This window comes from Delphinapterus leucas, chromosome 6, assembly GCF_059928025.1.
Source record: "Delphinapterus leucas isolate spDelLeu-1000000601 "Yukka" chromosome 6, BTC_Dleu_Yukka2, whole genome shotgun sequence".
Lineage (NCBI taxonomy): Eukaryota > Metazoa > Chordata > Mammalia > Artiodactyla > Monodontidae > Delphinapterus > Delphinapterus leucas.
The window spans coordinates 35,175,187-35,191,899 of record NC_143134.1 but is presented as its reverse complement, the minus strand read 5'-3'; the positions used below and the strand labels follow the sequence as shown (position 1 = coordinate 35,191,899).

At 55.1% G+C, this 16,713-nt stretch overlaps 1 protein-coding gene across 6 annotated transcripts in view; it reads right to left on the bottom strand.

The window, feature by feature from the left end:
* Positions 1 to 2,638: 2,638 nt before the first annotated feature.
* Positions 2,639 to 16,713, bottom strand: part of FGD3 (FYVE, RhoGEF and PH domain containing 3) — a 45,568-nt gene continuing 31,493 nt past the window's right edge. For 5 of the 6 annotated variants that reach the window (XM_089912976.1, XM_089912975.1, XM_022564529.2 and 2 more), the window contains 7 exons: positions 15,440 to 15,470; positions 14,410 to 14,517; positions 13,296 to 13,358; positions 5,086 to 5,208; positions 4,647 to 4,787; positions 3,845 to 3,991; positions 2,639 to 3,582 (listed from right to left, as the gene is read on the bottom strand). In XM_089912976.1, the coding sequence (XP_089769102.1) occupies positions 3,340 to 3,582; positions 3,845 to 3,991; positions 4,647 to 4,787; positions 5,086 to 5,208; positions 13,296 to 13,358; positions 14,410 to 14,517; positions 15,440 to 15,470 (856 nt within the window). In that variant the 3' untranslated portion in view covers positions 2,639 to 3,339. Of the gene's footprint in view, positions 3,583 to 3,844; positions 4,068 to 4,646; positions 4,788 to 5,085; positions 5,209 to 13,295; positions 13,359 to 14,409; positions 14,518 to 15,439; positions 15,471 to 16,713 lie in introns of all 6 variants that reach the window. The other variant, XM_022564531.2, reaches the window with a different exon arrangement.

The window sequence follows — 16,713 nt, the reverse complement described above, 5'->3', positions numbered from 1 at the left end:
GAGGAGGGACAGAAAAGGAAGGTCAGTGGAGAGGCTGAAAGCCAGTGTGCGTCCAGCCTCCACCCTCTGTGGGTGGGCAGTGCAGACTGCCCAGGCCTCAGGCTATGGGAGCAAGATGAAGGTGGACAGAGGTGGGCAGTGTGCAGGTAGGAAGAAGCCCAGGCCCAAGGGTCACCCAAACACATGGTGTGGAGACTCCAGGCAGGCAGCCTGCTTCTCAAGTCCTTACTGGGGCATCCAGAGGGCCAGGCCAGATGCCCCAGCCGGAAGGGTCCCTGGGGACAGACCTGCCTTCTGGGGCCATGCACCGGCCACCCACCCCATGACTTCAGACTCCACAATAGTTATTAACATTTATCAGGATATTTCACAAGAACACCTGAGTTTCTTTCATCTCCTGAAAAGCTGGAAGCTCTGGCCACTCAAGTCCATACCTGCGTGGGGACAGCTGGCAGAGGCTCCCCTATATCACCATGCCTGCTGGCCTCCAGCATGCCTGTCATGGGGGTCTGTGTTGAGACTTGCTGGAGACACCAGGCCCTGTCTCCAGCTCTGCCCTGGTTGCCCCCATCGCGGCCAACTGGATCTGTTAAGACCCCCAAGCCTGCCCCGTGGCTCTTGCCTCCTGGAGCATCACCAAATGAGACTCCGTGGAGACCCCACGACCAGGCCTTGTCTCCCCCATGCTCCCTCTGCTCCTCGCTGTGTGTCACTGGCTCCTCCAGGCCTTGGTGGTCCTGCACTCAACTTAGGCACCCTTCCTGCAACCCCTCCCCCAGGGTGTCCTGGCTGGGAGTGGGGCTCCTAGGGACCTCCTGCCACACCCCCTGCCATGCCCACTCCCCTTCTGTTCCTCCCCTGTGGCTGCACATCTTCTCAATGTCTCAGTGGGAATAGCCACTCCAAACAGAGGGATTCCTTTCCTCTGTGTTCTCAGGGCCCAGCACTGTCCAAAATGGACAGCGAGGACATTTTTCCGGGTCCTGCTGCAGCCACAGCCTTTGGGACGCCTCCTGCTTTCACCCTTGTAGCTGGCCCCAGGACATATGGACCGTGATGGAATATAATGTCCTGGTGTACCCCGAGCTGCTAGGGACAGAATGCCCACCTTACCAGCCTTCCGATGTGCTGACTGAGGACAGGACCCTCCTGAAATTACTGTGGAAGCTTGCATGCCGGGCCCCCCAGGCTGTTGGCTGGGAGAGGATAAGGCTCAGGTCTGCCCTGGGGCACAGAGAGCTCACTGGGAACTGGCCACGGGGACCCTGGGCGGGAACCCACAGTGGGGGCCGCGGGTGAGGACCCTGGATGAGGGGCCCAGTCTTGCCCCCTCAGACCCCAGCAGAGTGGCACCATGTCCAGCAGGTCAATTCCAGCTGCCCACTTGGTCTGGAGCTGTGGGACTCTTGGGGGCATCCTTTCTGTGACTGTTTCCTCAACTGTCAAGTGGGAACATCCTGGGGTTTAGGTGAGACTGGAGTATTACAGAGTTGACCCTGAGAAGGAGCCCCACTAGGCCCACGCTCAGTCAGTGCATGAGGCAGAAGGAGCCCCACTGAGCCCCACGCTCAGTCAGTGCATGAGGCAGAGAGCAGAGCTCCGAGGGAGAAGGGGCAGGCCCAGCGGGAAGAGGCCGGCTGGGCTCCAGGTCCCTTCAATGCCTCTGACACCTGCTGTCCCTGCCTTGGCTCCATGGGCAGGGACTTTGCTGTATTTCCTTGAGTAAGAGCACGGTTGGAAGGGCCTGGCCTCCCCTTCCCAGTGGGCAAGTTGCTGGTATCAAGCAGCTTCAGAACACCCACTGCAGGGTGGTGAGCTCTCACAGATGCAGGATTGAGGCCCAGGTATGCAGCAGGTATACAGCTGCAGCAGCATCCAAGCATAGCAGGGTGGGTATGTGGGGGACAGCGCTGACTCATGCCTAAGCTCACCTGTGCCCTGCCCACCTCACCTGGGTCTCTACTTTACCCGTGTCCTGTCCTACCTCACCTGGACCCTGACCACCTCACCTGGGCCCTGCCCACTTCACCTGGGTCCCAACTCACCTGTGCCCTGAGCACCTCACCTGTGCCCTGTCACTCCTTGCCTGGGCCCCACCCCTGCCTCACCCATGACCAGTCATCCATTTCTGGTTCCCACAATGACCCTCTCAGCCCACAGGTATGTGCCCTGCAAGTCTGCCCATGGCTGGGCAGTGACAGGCATCCCTTCAGGGTGCCTTGCGGATGTTAGAGGGATGGGGGTCCCAAGGGACTGGACACCCCTCAGTCATCAGTTCCTAGGTCCCTCTGCTCTCCCTCAAGGCCCTCGGGGCTCTGGTGCAAATAGACCTTCCTGACATCTTTGTGAGTAGCCAGCACTCCCACGATCCCGTATCTAAGTCTGGCTCCACTTGCTACAGGGGCAAATGGCCCTGTCTACCTCACTAGCATGACCAGGGACACAGAGCAGGTCTCCAGGCATGGCACCCTGTCTAATGCCGCTACATCCTGGGGCACCCACAGGGGTGTTACTTGCACCCTGCAGGCCTGGATTGGGGTCCAGGGCATCATGACCGGCTGTGCCCATCTGTTACCCTCATTCTCCAGCCAACCAGGCCCACTGTGGGGAGACCCTGCCCCAAGGCTGCGTCCACCTGTTGGCTGCCAGCATTTATTTATGTAGATAAGCACTGTCCACCACCGACCAGGGGAGGCAGGCACAAATCTCAGGCCACAAATCACGACGCCTGTGTGGTCCCCCTGTAGTTTCGCAGCATGGCTATTCAGGAACCCACCACTCGCTCCCTTGGGCATCTCCAAATGGGGTGGCGAGCTACGAGGTGGCACAGGGTGTGCCCAGTCCCCGGGAGAGGAAAGAGGAGAGAGGAGGAGTCCAGGGGGCCAATATGGTTCAGCTCACATGGATGTAGATGGTATAGATGGGTGGGCAACCATCAGGAGGGGTGGCATGACTGCAGACATCCACCAGGTGTCCCTGGGCACCACCCATGAGCTCCTTCTGTCTTCCGGCGCAGATGACCCCTCACTGCCCACTCGGAGTTTTCTTGACAGTCACCCCACGCCTCACTCTGGGCCACACTTCTGGGCCTACAGGCAGAGGCCCGGGTCTTTGAGGGACGTGCTGGGTGACCCTGGGCAATTGGCTGCCCCTGTTTGGGCCTCACTTTTCTCCTCTCTGACATGGAGGAACCCTCCAGGGCCAAGTGCTATGTGGCCTGTTGGTCCCTCAGCAATCCAGGCTCCCTTCATGCCTGCATGTGGCCTGATGCCACCTCTCAGATGAGTACAGGCCCTGCCACGGTGGCTGTTCAGCTAGGAGACACGGCAGAGACTCAGCTCATGGGGCAGCTGGGGCCTGGGGCTGCTGGGCCCCTGGGCTGGCCTGGGCCAGATGCCCGTGGGCTGCTGAGCTCAGGGCCTCCAACCACTGCTGCTGCAGCTCGGCGGACGGGGCACTCAGGTACAAAGACTGCTGGGCCTGCTGCAGCTGCCACATGTGTCCAGCATCCAGCCTCTCTGCGGGGTCTGGCACACTCACCCTGCAGCCAGAGAGGGGGATGGCATGCAGCAGCTGGCCATCCTGCAGGAGAGGAGAGGAGCGTCAGCACTCCGGCCTCTGGAGTCCTGGCATCACTAAATGGCCCCACAAGTGGGCAGCAGAAGGGTGATTCTGGACAGCCGGGGAAACTGAGGCCCTAGGGTCACATGAGCCACCCACCACGTGGGGTTGGGCCCAGGCTGCATGGCTCAGGCCTATCTGGGCGCCACGGGCTTGAGGCTGTGGGCTGCCGGAGCAGGGTGGACCCCCACCCCCAGTGCGGCCCAGCGTTCAGAGGACACACCTGGCTGCCGCCTCGAAGGTGCAGCACCAACTCCAGGGAGTCCGACTCAGAGATGGCAGCCCACACCTTGCTCCAGGCTGTGCCGCCATCCGACACCAGCAGGGGGCCACAGAGCAGGCTGGGCGGGGGGTCCACCGTGGCTGGCTTCTGGGGACACAGAGGACAAGTCAGGTGGAGTCTCCCTTGTAAGAGCCACTCTGCAGGAAGCACCAAGGCTGAAGCTCTGGGGGGAGAGAGGAGGGGGAGACAGACTGGACAAGGCCTGGGCCAGCCTGAGCTTCCCCAGGGTCACTGCAAGGCCACTTGGGATTGGGCTGGACCTTCTAGGCAGTGAGACCACAAGAAGGGTCAGGACAGAAATAAAGATAAGGTAGGAAAAAATGGAACAGCAGGGAACCAGAATGTGGCAGCTGTGGATGATTTCCCTGTACACACACACACCTCTCACACACAACATCACACACCGCACACATTCACATCCTCCAGGACTATGAGGAAATAAGTTTCTGTTGTTTAAGCTGTCCATCCTGTGGTATTTGTTACACAGCCTGAGCTGACTAATGCACCATCTAACTCCTGAGTGCAAATGGTTCCCAAGCTCTCGGCCATGACTGGATCCTAAGAGCCCAACACGCACACACGTGATATTTGGCATTCAACTGCTAGCTGCTCTCAGTGGCCTATGGACCCAACTGAGCCCTACCAGTCCTGGTCCCAGGGAAGGCGACAGCACTAGGAGCACAGTCTGTCAAGGCTTCTGGGGTCTTGTGTCTGGAAGGCTCACCAGCCCCAGCCCACCCACCTCTGTGCTCTGCTTGGGCTCCAAGGGCTCCTCGAGGCTGGGGCTCGAGGGGGCCACCGGCTGGGTCAGGAAACACTCTCGGCAGACACGGCTCTGCCTGCCGTTCTCGGCCTTGAACTCGGAGCACTTCCCACAGATGACCTGCAAGACAAGGGCACCTGTGACCCCAATGCCCAGGGACAGAAGACTATCCAGAAGGAGGCTGGAAGGAGAGGTGTAAAGGCCTGTGGAGGGGAAGGGCTTGTCTGTGAGCCATGGGAGTCGGGAGCCTTGTCCACAGGGCAGAGACCCCAAGTCTGGCCCCTGCTGGGCCTCCAGAGCCTGACTTCTTGCTCAGAAGTTCCAGGATCCAGGGGTCTGTGTGCATGGAAAGAAGATTTGGAGGAGGAACTAAGCACATGGAGGTCCCAGCAGCTGGCCTCCTCCCACCTGGACTCACCGCCCCGCACAACTTGCAGTGGTGCTTCCTTTTGGTGATGGAGTTGAAGGTCTCGCCGCAGCTGCTGCAGCCCTGCTTCTCCTTGTCACGTCTGGTCTTAGACGACCCTCTCCTGGGCTCAAGCTGTGGGAGGCAAACGGCTGCAGTCAGCTTCCCAGCGCATGTGGAGTGGCAGCTGTGCGATACACAGGCAATGCACATACAGGGCAAGAAAGCCGGACGTGCAGAAGGGAATTAAGCAGGAGCCACCCTGGCCATGGCCCCCTGCCCAGCCTCACTCCCCAGAAGCTGCCCTGCTGTCACACGGGGTGAGATTCCAAGGGGAACAGGAACTCTATGCTTGGAATGACTTGTCCCACCATGGAGGTCAGTGACTTTGCGTGTCTGCAAAGATAACAACCGGAACCCACACTGGGGGAAACGGTGGCTGCTCTGCACAGGAGCCCAGACGCCAAGGACTGGGGTGTCCGCACCCAGCATCCAGCCAGGTGGCCCTTGCTTCCATGCTCTGCCCTTTATTGGACCCCAGAGCATGGTCCCTGCTCCATGCCAGGCACTCAGAGGTGTGCAGTTGCCCGCCCAACACGTGTGAGAGCACTCTCCAGGGGTGGGAGCAGGGTCAGGGGCTGGACTCCCCTCTCTATCTCCTCCGATGCTGCCTGAATTTCCCACAAAAGAGGGCAGTGATGAGTCCTTTCAGCAAGACAACGGGAAGTCATGAAACATGGTGTGTGTTCAGAGAGGTTAGAAGATCTTTAAGACTAGTCACAAGAACACACTATAAAATGCTTTTACTTCTTTTTTGTTTGTTTGTTTTCTTTTACGTTTAAACAAGCTGTTTTGTGTAAGGTTTCTCAAAAAGTTTTACAAGAACCACATCAAACTCCTTGGAGCAAAAAGGAATTGGAGAGTGGCAGGCAGCAGTGGGAGAGAGGTTTTCATTTTATTCTATCACTTTACTTTTTTTTTTAAAAAAGTATTTATTCCTTTTTTAGTTAAACATATTTACAAATTTTAAAAAATCTAATGCAGTCTAAAACTAAGGAACAGGTATATAAATCATACATGGGAGGTAGATGTCAAGGCGACATGTTGGAAGACTGTTTAAAGGTGTCAAGTTATATTGCTAAGGGAAACAAGCAAGTTGCAAAATAATGTACAGTAGCGTATAATGTTTATACCAAAAAGAGTACGTGCATGAAAAGAAGACTGGAAGGAAGCACACCTGATGATCTTATTGGCTGTTTGGGGTAGAGTAACTCTTATCTACTCTCTTATCTGGATTTTCTCAAGTGTTCACCAAGAACAGCTTGTGAAAGAGGAAGAAAACCAATAGACACGTAGAAAAGCAAACCAGCCACTCACTGACCAGCCCCCCTAACCCCCCCACCTCCTGCCTCACATTCCCATTGAGGACTGTGTTCCCTCTGCACTGTGGACAGCGGTTTGAGAGCTGGGTGAGGGAACCTATGTGGTCCACTCTGGCTGCCTACCCCTGGCCATAGTGACATCAGTCGTGTCCAGGACCCCAGCCCCACCAGATGCAAGGGCTTGGGAGGTGAGCAGGAGGCAGGAGGGAGTGAAGGTGGGAGTGGGCACCGACCATGCAGGGTGAGGCTGGGGTGGGGGCTCAGTAGCGCTGTCTGATTAGGTTTCCCCATATGATTAGGAGTGGTGCAAGTTGGGGGACAGCTCCCAGGCCCTTGCCCTGCCCCTCATCAGCCATGAGACCCTGCACAAGTCACTTCTCCTCTCCAAGCTTGATTTCCTCATCTGTAAAGTGGGGTGAGGAACCGCCCCTGGCCCTGAACCCCATCACAGCACAAGAATCCTGACTGGTTTTGCTGATTGCCCTTACATGTTACCATGGCTCTCAGGAAATGCCCCGTTGTTTGATGAAACAGCTTTCTAGCTTTGAACCCCCCCAGCCCCTTAGCATTTCCTCTCTGGGTGGGTAGGGGGCGCTGGGGTCCCAGCAGAAAACAGAGTCAATTCACCACAAACTTAAGATTTTAAGAAATGTCACAGATATGTATCAAATTCCCCAGAATGTCAGAGCTAGAATGGCTACTGGAAGTGCTTGTCTCAACCTCTCCCCTGCACAGATGGGGAAACTGAGGCCCAGAGACAATTTTTCTGTTTAAAAGAGAAACACTTAAAATAAGTTTAACATTAGTGTTTCTGAGCAGAATAAAATGAGGTCTGAGATTTGTTTTAAAATATTCCAGAAGAAAGAAGAGTATGTGGGGGTGGGGTGAGGATAGGGGTGGAAAGACAGGTAAAACATGAACAGCACAAAGTTGAAGTTGCTCCAGGCTGGTGTGGGGGGTCTCGCCGTCTGTTATTTCTACTTGTGTGTGTCCAAAGCTTCCCTAATAAAAATTTGAACAAAATAAGCTAAAAATATGTTTAATATAAACTCTGCAAGTTTAAGGAGAAAGAGATGCACTAGTTGGGGGTGGGGGAGACAGAAGGGAGGGGCTTGGGCATTGGAGGCTGTTACGGGCTGAATTGTGTCCCCCAAAAGTCATAGTTTGCAGTTCTAACCCCCAGCACCTCAGAATGTGACTGTATTTGGAGAGAGGGCCTTTAAAGAGGTGATTAAGGTAAAATGAGGTCACTAGGGTGGGCCTTAATCCAATATAACTGGTGTCCTTATAAGAAGAGGAGATTAGGACATGGTCACACACAGAGGCAAGACTATGTGAGGACACAGGGAGAAGATGGCTATCTACATGCCAAGGAGAGAGGCCTGTGAACAAAAGAAGAACAAAGAGTGCCACTCATCATCCAGTTATATAAGGGTTAAGATGCACCCACTGCAGTCACCCACGACAGTGCACCCGGGAGGGAATTCAGGATGAAAAAAACAAGATGAGGCATTCTGTGTGTTGGAGAAACAGGCCCCGAGATAGAGGCACATCTCAGAAAGAATTTCAGTGACCCCAGATTCTTGCATCTTCCCATGCAGAGAAAATCACTTAAAAGTATTAGCTTAAGATATCTGCTCTTTGTGATATAGCAGGAATCTTTTACCAAAATGTATGCTTGACTACATGTATTTCCTAGCCAAAAAATTCGTACATATACTGGCTCCTCCCCTCCCTCTTACAAGCAGTTCCTCAGAGCTGTCTCCCAGGCTATAGTCCTCAGTAAGATCCTGAGTAAAACTGAAACTCAACTCTAAGTTGTGTGTTTTTCTTTAAGTCGACAGGCCTCAGGAGAAACCAGCCCTACCAACACCTCGATCCTGGACTTCCAGCCTTCAGAACTGTTAGAGAATAAGTGTCTGTGGCACTTTGTTAGGTAGCCTGAGCACACTAATTCTGGCCTATGCTTCCAAGCTCTGCTGCCTCTGCTCATAGACCCCACTGTGGGCCCCACCACTGTGAGGCCAGTGCTGGCCCCCTGGTACGAGGAGCCCTGGGACCAGCTGGTGCCTCTGAGGGTGATAGGGACGCTTGCTCTGTCCAAGACCCCATCACCCTCCTCCTCCATCTCATGACCCCTGACCCCATGGACACTGGGTGTAAGAAAACCTTGGGCCCCCTCTCGGTTTATTCCATGCAGCTCAGGACCACAGAGCCCTGTGGGTGGAAAATGGGTGGCACAGACACGACAAGCAATACTGACGCTCCGCACAGCCACATGCCTTACTGGAGGCCACCCCTGTCACCCGGCCTTGGCTGCCAGCCACACTCTAGCCCTGAGGCACATCTGTCTGCCCCACTCAGGGCTCCTCCCCTTGAGACCATCTCTCAGGACTGCTGGGGCTCAGACATGAGAAGAGAGAGGAGGGGCCATCCCTGGGTCTGCTGTGGCCCAGGAGCCTCAGCCCTCTACCAACCTTCATGGTGACCCTGCCATGCCTGTTTTCCAGGTGAGGACACCAAGGGCACTCGAGGTGGGAGTGGTCAGTGGCAGGTGGCTGGATCCGCGTCTTGCCTTCAAGCACTTACATGTGCTGCAGAACCTGGGCTCTCCAGACCCTGAGAACAGCGCTGCACAACTGCTGAGAACCCAGAGCGGCCCTGGGGGCTACTGGGGCATCCCTGAGGGGCAGGGCTGCCCACAAGATGGAGGAGAGGCTGTAGCGGGTCAGGGGTATGTGGCCAAGAGCTCAGGTGCTGAAGGTCAGCAGGGACCCCGTCCTGGTCAGAGGGACCAGAGGGCAGTTCCTAGAGCTGGGCATCTTAGGGCTGGGGCTTGGAAGAGCGACCCATCCTGGCTTCCTTTTTTTAGGCTGCAGTTCGGTGATCAGACAGGGTCTGAGTACCAGCTTTCTTGGCTGGGTACCAGCTTCCTCGGTGCTGAAGACTGTAAGCCACCATGGCCCATGCTTGATGCAGCTCCCCCAGGCAGTTCCCGACACCAAGGGCTGGTGACCAGGTGGCTGAGGTGAGCCCACCTGCAACGTTGAGGACAGGTCTTCCTGGCCAACCATACTTCCTTTTTGGATGAGGATATAGAATAAGTCAACCAAAGGGAGGGGCTCAGATTTTCTTTTTGGATGTGGAGACATTGGAAAGGCCTGGGCCAAGTCTAACCAGGGAGGTGTGGAACCGTGGCTTCCCTAGTAACAGCCAAGCGACTTCACCCAAAGCGCTCCAAATGCACAAGCGTGGGCCTGGGAGGTCTGTGCTGAGGGCCTGTTTTATTCAACGTTTTCTCTTCAGCAGATTCACTTACAAAGCAGGGAAGCAGGAGGAAAATTCAGGTAAGAATTGGGTCCCAAACAGTGGCCCTGACAACCAGCCTCAGAAGATGGAGCCACACAGTTATCATCAGTCCTAAAGGGTGTGGACATAGGCCCGGGTCTTAGGCCCGGCCCTGTGGTGGGTGCAGCCCAGGCCCTCTGCCCTTCACAGGCAGCCCTGTCCTGGGCTTGGGGTGGAAGGGCAGCACTAAGTTCGTGCATGCTGAACGACGGGTGGCAGGGATGGGGCCTTTCACGACATCGTGGAAGGGTCCATATGTTGCCATGGTGGCTCTGGAGCCCAGGGAGGCCTTGACATTTCTGTGCTTCCGTGAAGAGAGACACAACTTTTGCAGAACGGGGAAGTCTTTGGATTCTGCAAGACTCCCTTGCAAAACTTCCTGGTTTGGGTTTAGCTTTTCTTAGGAAAGAGGGCCTAGTGGGAACTGTGCGTCTGAGGACAGCACCAGGAAATCAAATGAGCACATCAAGAGTGAGTGTACATTTCCTCTCCAAAAGCTTACATCTGGCATGTTGTAGCAAAGATCACTCTTTCTAGTGTCAGAATTAAAACCCACTTTGGGGTTCTTTCCACAAATATCCACTGAGCACATCTCGGACTCGCCCTGTATGGCAGGAGCTTCACTGAGCTGCCCTCCTGGGTCCACCGAAACCTGTGCTCGTCAGAAACACAAATGAGAAAAACCATGGCCGGGCCATGTGTGCCGGGGCCGGAGCGGCAAGTCTGTTGCTGACAAGCGTTTGTCTATTGTAGGGCCTGGGCCTGGCTTGGGGTAGATAAAGGAACTGGGACAAGGAGGCCTGAACTTAAATTGTGATCCCAAGCATCTGGCAAGTCAATGATGCTTCAGAGCCCTTGGAAGCCTGAGCCCCTGGGTAGAAGAAGGTGGGGTGGCCTGCATATCCACTGGCTGAGCGTTGCCATCGATGCACAGCAAGTCTGCAGCCTGGCCTGGGCAGACCCCTGGACTGCGCTGAGGCCCTGAGCCTCAGGGGCTTGTAGCTACCTTTTCACCTGTCAAAGGAGTTGGGCAACCAATCGGAGGGGCACCCGAGTGGCCAACAGACACCTGACACAGCTTCTCTCTCTCTTCTCCCCACCCAAGGGAAGGTGAGGGCAGAGGGGGAGGAGTTGCCCAAGGCCTCATGTCAGGACCCACTCCACGTGTTAAAACATTAAACATGTGACCTTCAGGTCCCTTCCAGCTAGAACATTCTCCGATGGGCACTGCCTGTCGTGTGTGCCAGCCCCACCTCCTGCTCCTCTGTCTCTGCCTTGGCACTGGATCTTCCTCAGCCCTGTCTCCCTGACCACACAGCCCACAGCCACTTCTACTTTACCCTGCATCCATGGACTGAGGCCTGCCTGTGGACTCACCCTACAAAGAGTGGGGGTTGCTCACGGCCCTTGATGCCTTCCAGCATGCCCCAGGCCAAGGGTCGGATAGCAGAGGGCCCTGCAGGGGGTCCAGCTCAGCTCCTCTGCAGAGACAGGGAGAAGCTGTGCTTCATGCAAAGGGCCATCATGGAGGTTGTCAGAGACCCTGGCCAAGGGACCCTGGAGCTGATTGGAAAGCTGAAGAGGCCCCATGTGTCATTTTTCTCTGGGCAGTTAGTTACACAGATGAAGCTTGAGTGTGCAAGCTGCTTTTCACGATGTTCCTAGACGTTCCAGAAAGGAGCCCAATAGCACACTGCCAGCCTCACACGCACAGTCTGGTGATTCAGAAAGCTGATGCTGGGTTGCTTCATGTGAGAAACACTTGTCAGTGACTCTGGGGTCAGCTGCGAGGGCTTCACAGATGAGGCCTTGGGGCACAGTAGGCATAATTGAGGCATTCTGCACAGAGGGGATAGCAGGTGCAAAGGCCCTGGGACATGGCCAAGTGAGGGAGGCCAGGGCATGGTGGGGGAGGGTGGGCTGGAAGGAAGGCAGGGCCAGACAGAGCCACAATGCAGGAAGCCCCTCAGGGAGTTTGAGGGGCTGTGACAAGACCATCTCTCCCCTGCTGATAATGCTGCCTTCAGATTTCCTGACTGAGTTCAAACAAATTAGCACAGACTCCCTTTGGTTCTCGCAGTGCCACCCTGTGGCAGCAGTAGCACTCAAATAAGGGGGTTCCCTCCTCTCACTTGGTCCCTGAAGCCCATCATGCCCTAGAAATGCTCCATCCCTCCATGGGAGCCCAAAAACTCCTCAAGGTTTTCCCAGTGCCTGGCAGTCAGAGACACATCGGGTCAGGGGTCGTGTGGTGACCTGGCAAAGCTTCTGCTCTTGTAACAGAGCAGGGGACTGGAGCATCTGGGCACACCTGTTCTGGGGCCTCAGCTGGGGCCCAATGCTACCCAGCAGCATGGATTGTGTGGGAGGAGGGGACTAGTTTTCTTACTAAAAATCTAAGCCAGGACAGGAACATTTACTCCCCGTGATGAGCTAGACATCCGTCCCTCCCTCTGCTGCTGTCCCAGGAAAGTCAAGTCCCACCACAAGGCCTTTGAGCAAAAGGCCAGGTCTCCTCACCTATCAAGCCCGTTTCCTATTCCTAAAATGGGTTGACCCTAACAAGTGCCAACCCAGAATGGCTGTGATGACCAGCAGGGTGGCCCTTGTAGCCAGGAAAGAAGGAGCTCTGCAAGTTGGTGCTAAATTCAGGCAGACTTTGCTGTCCAACTGGGGGGCACCTGCCACCAAGGGAGTGCTGGCCCAGATGAGGGATGTGAGAAAGAGAAGTCAGGGGGAGGGAAGGAGAGGCAGGCCCAGTGGAGAGAATGTGGGGGCAGTACCGACCTACCCATGGAAGAAGTTCCCCTTTAGGAGCAAACCCCCTGTTAGGGGTCAGGCTGGGGCTCAGGCCTCCACTCATTCCTTCTGAGCCTGGAAAATTCAGGGATAGGGCAAAGCAAAGATGCCCAGGAGAATCCCCTCTCAGGATGCAGGGTACAGCAGCTCCTTGGTAGTCTAGGCTTATAATTGTCATCAGACTTCACGACTATTAGGCCCAGTGGTTAATAATGATGCTTCCCTGTACTGGATACTCATTGCATGTGAGGCGCACACATTTACCCTGTTACTAATCTCCCAAACTGACAGAGCAGGAGGGACTCGGGCATAGTCCCGTGGCCTGGCCCTGTCAGGGTGGGGACATGCACACAGGCTATCTGACCCTGGACCACGCCTTCTCCGCCCACATTGACTGAGCCTCCTGAGGGCCAGGTACCGCCTTGATCCACATTTCATCCAGGCATACTTTACCTGTGGTAAAGAGCACAAGTCTTCAGAAGAACTCAGCTGCGTAACCTTCACCCACCCAAGGAAATGGACATTTGGGTCCCAGCGGGCTTGCCCCAGCCCTCCACCAACAGGCCCCAGAGGCCATCACTGTGAGGACCCAGGTCACATGGAAGGCGGAGGCTAAACCCTCACCCTCAGGTCACCCTGGTCTGACCCCAACTTCCACCTCCCACCCCTGTCAAAGCTGGGGGGGTCACTCACCCCTGCAGCACCCCCTCCACCAGTGGCTACCGCTGCAGGCACCTCTGAGTTGGCGCTCACCATCTGGAGGGGACAAGACAGCTGGCATGAGCAGAGGTTCTGTGGCCACATGCTGACATCCAATGCAGCGTTGGAATGCCACCATTCCTTCTGTCTGGTCACAGGGTCAGGAGGAAGACTGTCGGGGCCTGGTGTTTGCTATGACTTTGGGAATCTGTCCTCCCTGGCCTGAAGGCATCTCAGAAGAGTTATCATTTCCCAGCTGGGGTGGAGGGCGGTAGGCAGGTATGAACCTTGAGGCCCACCAGGCCTAACCAGCTGCATCACACCAAGTGAGGTGGCCCTGGCCTCTAGCTTTCCTCAGGCATCTGTGGAGAGCTCGGTGCCCTGCCTTCTATGGTCAGGCTCTGTCCCTGCACCAACTTTAATGGCAGGTATGGGGTGGGGTGGGGGGTTCTGTTTCCAGGTCACCTCTTTTCAAAGTAGGGGACAGTACTTTCCCTGCCCGGGGACAACACAAAGTTTTCTTCTAAAATAGTCCAGAAAGCAGACAAAATGGAGATTTGATGCAAATATTAAGTGGATAATGAGGTGGCCTGTGGCCCACAGACCAGTGAGACCACAGGGAGGCCCAGCCCGGCCTGGTGTCTGGGACTCAGGGCTGCTCAGCCAGGCTGGGCTGGGTATCCCTTAGCTTCAGGGATGTCCCTGAGGCATGGAGTGAGGGACCCTCACTGTGAAGTCATGTTTGGTTGTACCTGGACAGAGGGGATGGCCAAGGCCTAGGGGGGACCCATCTGGCCCTGGGTGGGGATCCTGCTTCCTGGCTCCCCCCAGGCCTGGGGACAGCTTCCCATGGGGAGCAAGCTACCCCTGCTGATAAGATCACAGCCCCTAGGTGCATGTGATAGGACAATGCCTCATGTAGCAGCTTTATCCAGGCCTGTCTTTCCCTCCCTCCTGTCCAAGCGTTGACCACCCCAGCTATAAGGTACAGGCGTCCCCACATGGATGCTCAATAAAGGTGGGCATGAGAGCATGGGGACCAGCTTCCCCCCCAAACACCAGTCCTTGTGCAAAGGGCCTGGGTTGCCCCAGGGACACTGGCACTCACAGGCGGGTCTGGAGTGAGGGAGGAATCCTCATCCTGGCCGAAGGAGCCACTGAAGGCCTTGAAAGTCTGGCTGTTCTGCTTGTGCTTCTCAATGGTGGCCTCAATGACCTGAAACAAAACCACAGAGAACAAGGGCCCTCAGAGAGCATTCCAGGAGGGTGAGGACAAGGGTCCCGTGGTCATTGCGTTTTCCCCTGACCAACAGCCTCACATGTCCTCTGAGATGAGGAAACAAGGCTCAGGGATGTGCTCAGTGACTGACCAGGTCCCCACTCCAATCTCCATGGGTCCCAGTGCCACCCCACATGCAGTACTCCAAGCCACGGGCAGATGCTCTTGGAACATTTTATATGGATTCGAGGCCATGTTTCCACTTCCTGCAACAGCATTCCCATCTAATATCTGTTTGAATTTCCTTTTTCTCTTCTCACTCAGATTTCTGTGTTATGAATTTTGGGAGCCGCTAATGGTGGCTAACCATCACTAATGGTTAGCGTTTGGCCTGGTGGTGGTCTGCCAACCCCGGTCACTGCCTTGGCCTCCGCTCTGACGTGGCCCTCCTGACCTGTGTCCCTACCATGGCTGGTTCTGAGCTGAGCCTGCTCTGGCTGCCCCAGGACACTGCCTGGCCTGTCTTTGGAAGCACAGGCTCCGTCCTGGAAGTCAAGCTGCTCGTCCTGCAAGACCCACCGCTCCTGCCAGCCATGGAGAGAGGGACAACAAGGACCCACCTTGGAGCTGCCAGACAGTGGAGATCTTCCCCAGGGTGAGGGCACCTCCCTGCATGTCCACCTCCAGGCCTTTATGTTTATTTGTTTACTGGGGAGCCCCAAATAAGAGAATGGATTCAAAGGTTTGTGGAGTCCGAAGGTGCTTATAAACTTGGCCACCCCATCACTTCAAGGTGGATAGGTGGGTGGGTAATACCTGGGGGGGACACGGGGCCATCCCATCCCTTGCTCCAACATGAAATGGCCATACCGCTCAAGAATTTGGTCATTTGGTTACTTTAAAACTTTAGGAGCTTCACCTGAATCCATTCTTTCTTTTCCTCTTCTGTCCTATAAAAGCCAAAAGAGTATTTTATTCATTTAGTCTTGGATACTGACTCTAAACCACCTGATTCCTCTCAGCCCTGAAGTACATGCCTGTGCTGCTCACTGCCTGGAAGGGCAACTCACGGCTTGGGAGAGCGGCCCCAAAGGCTCTGGAACACTGTGGCCAGTACCACCAGGTGCAGTCAGGCGAGGTCAAGTGTGGCCAGGTGGAGTTAAGTGTGGCCTTGTGGGTGCAGGTGGGGTCAGGTGTGGCCAGATGAAGTCAGATGTGGCTAGATGTGGTAAGCTTGGTATGCAGAGCCCTCTGCAGTGGATGTAAACCAACGCTTCGGTGGGCCACAATGGGTCATTGCAAAGATCTCACGTCATTGGCGGAAGTGAGAGATGGGCTCTCCCAAGCCCCGCCACAAGTCACGCACCATCTTACAGGGTAGTGTGACAACAACCACCAAAATTTAAAGTGGACATGCTACCCTTTGGCCAGCAATTTTACTTCAGGAATCTACCAGATGGACGTAACGACACATATGTACGAAACTTGGTTCATGGACACTGCTTGCAGCACCATTTGCGACAGCAAGACCCCAGAGGACCTAGGTGCCCGTCAATGGGAACCAGCCAACGATCATATTGGAAAATTATGCTGCTTTAGAAAATGGTGCTCATATATGGGATGATTTCTGATAAATTAAATGAAAAAAGCAAGATGCAGAACAGACTAGATAGAAAATGGTCATCTGTGATTTAAAAAATAGAATACAGGGCTTCCCTGGTTGCACAGTGGTTAACAATCCACCTGCCAATGCAGGAGACAAGGGTTCGAGCCCTGGTCTGGGAAGATCCCACATGCCGTGGAGCAGCTAAGCCCATGCACCACAACTACTGAGCCTGCATTCTAGAGCCCGCGTGCCACAACTACTGAAGCCCATGCGCCCTAGAGCCCGTGCTCTGCAACAAGAGAAGCCACCGCAATGAGAAGCCTGCGCACCACAACGAAGAGTAGCCCTTGCTCGCTGCAACTAGAGAAAGCCTGCGCACAGCAACAAAGACCCAACACAGCCAAAAATAAATAAATAAATTTATTTTTAAAAATAAATAAATAAAATTAAAAATAGATACATATGTATGGGGACAGAAATTCCGGAAGAATACTTCAGAGATGGTTAAGAATGTCTGCTGGGGGTGGGGAACAGGGTGTGGGCAGAGGCTTAATTTTCATTGACTTCCCCTTAGTACTGTTACATTT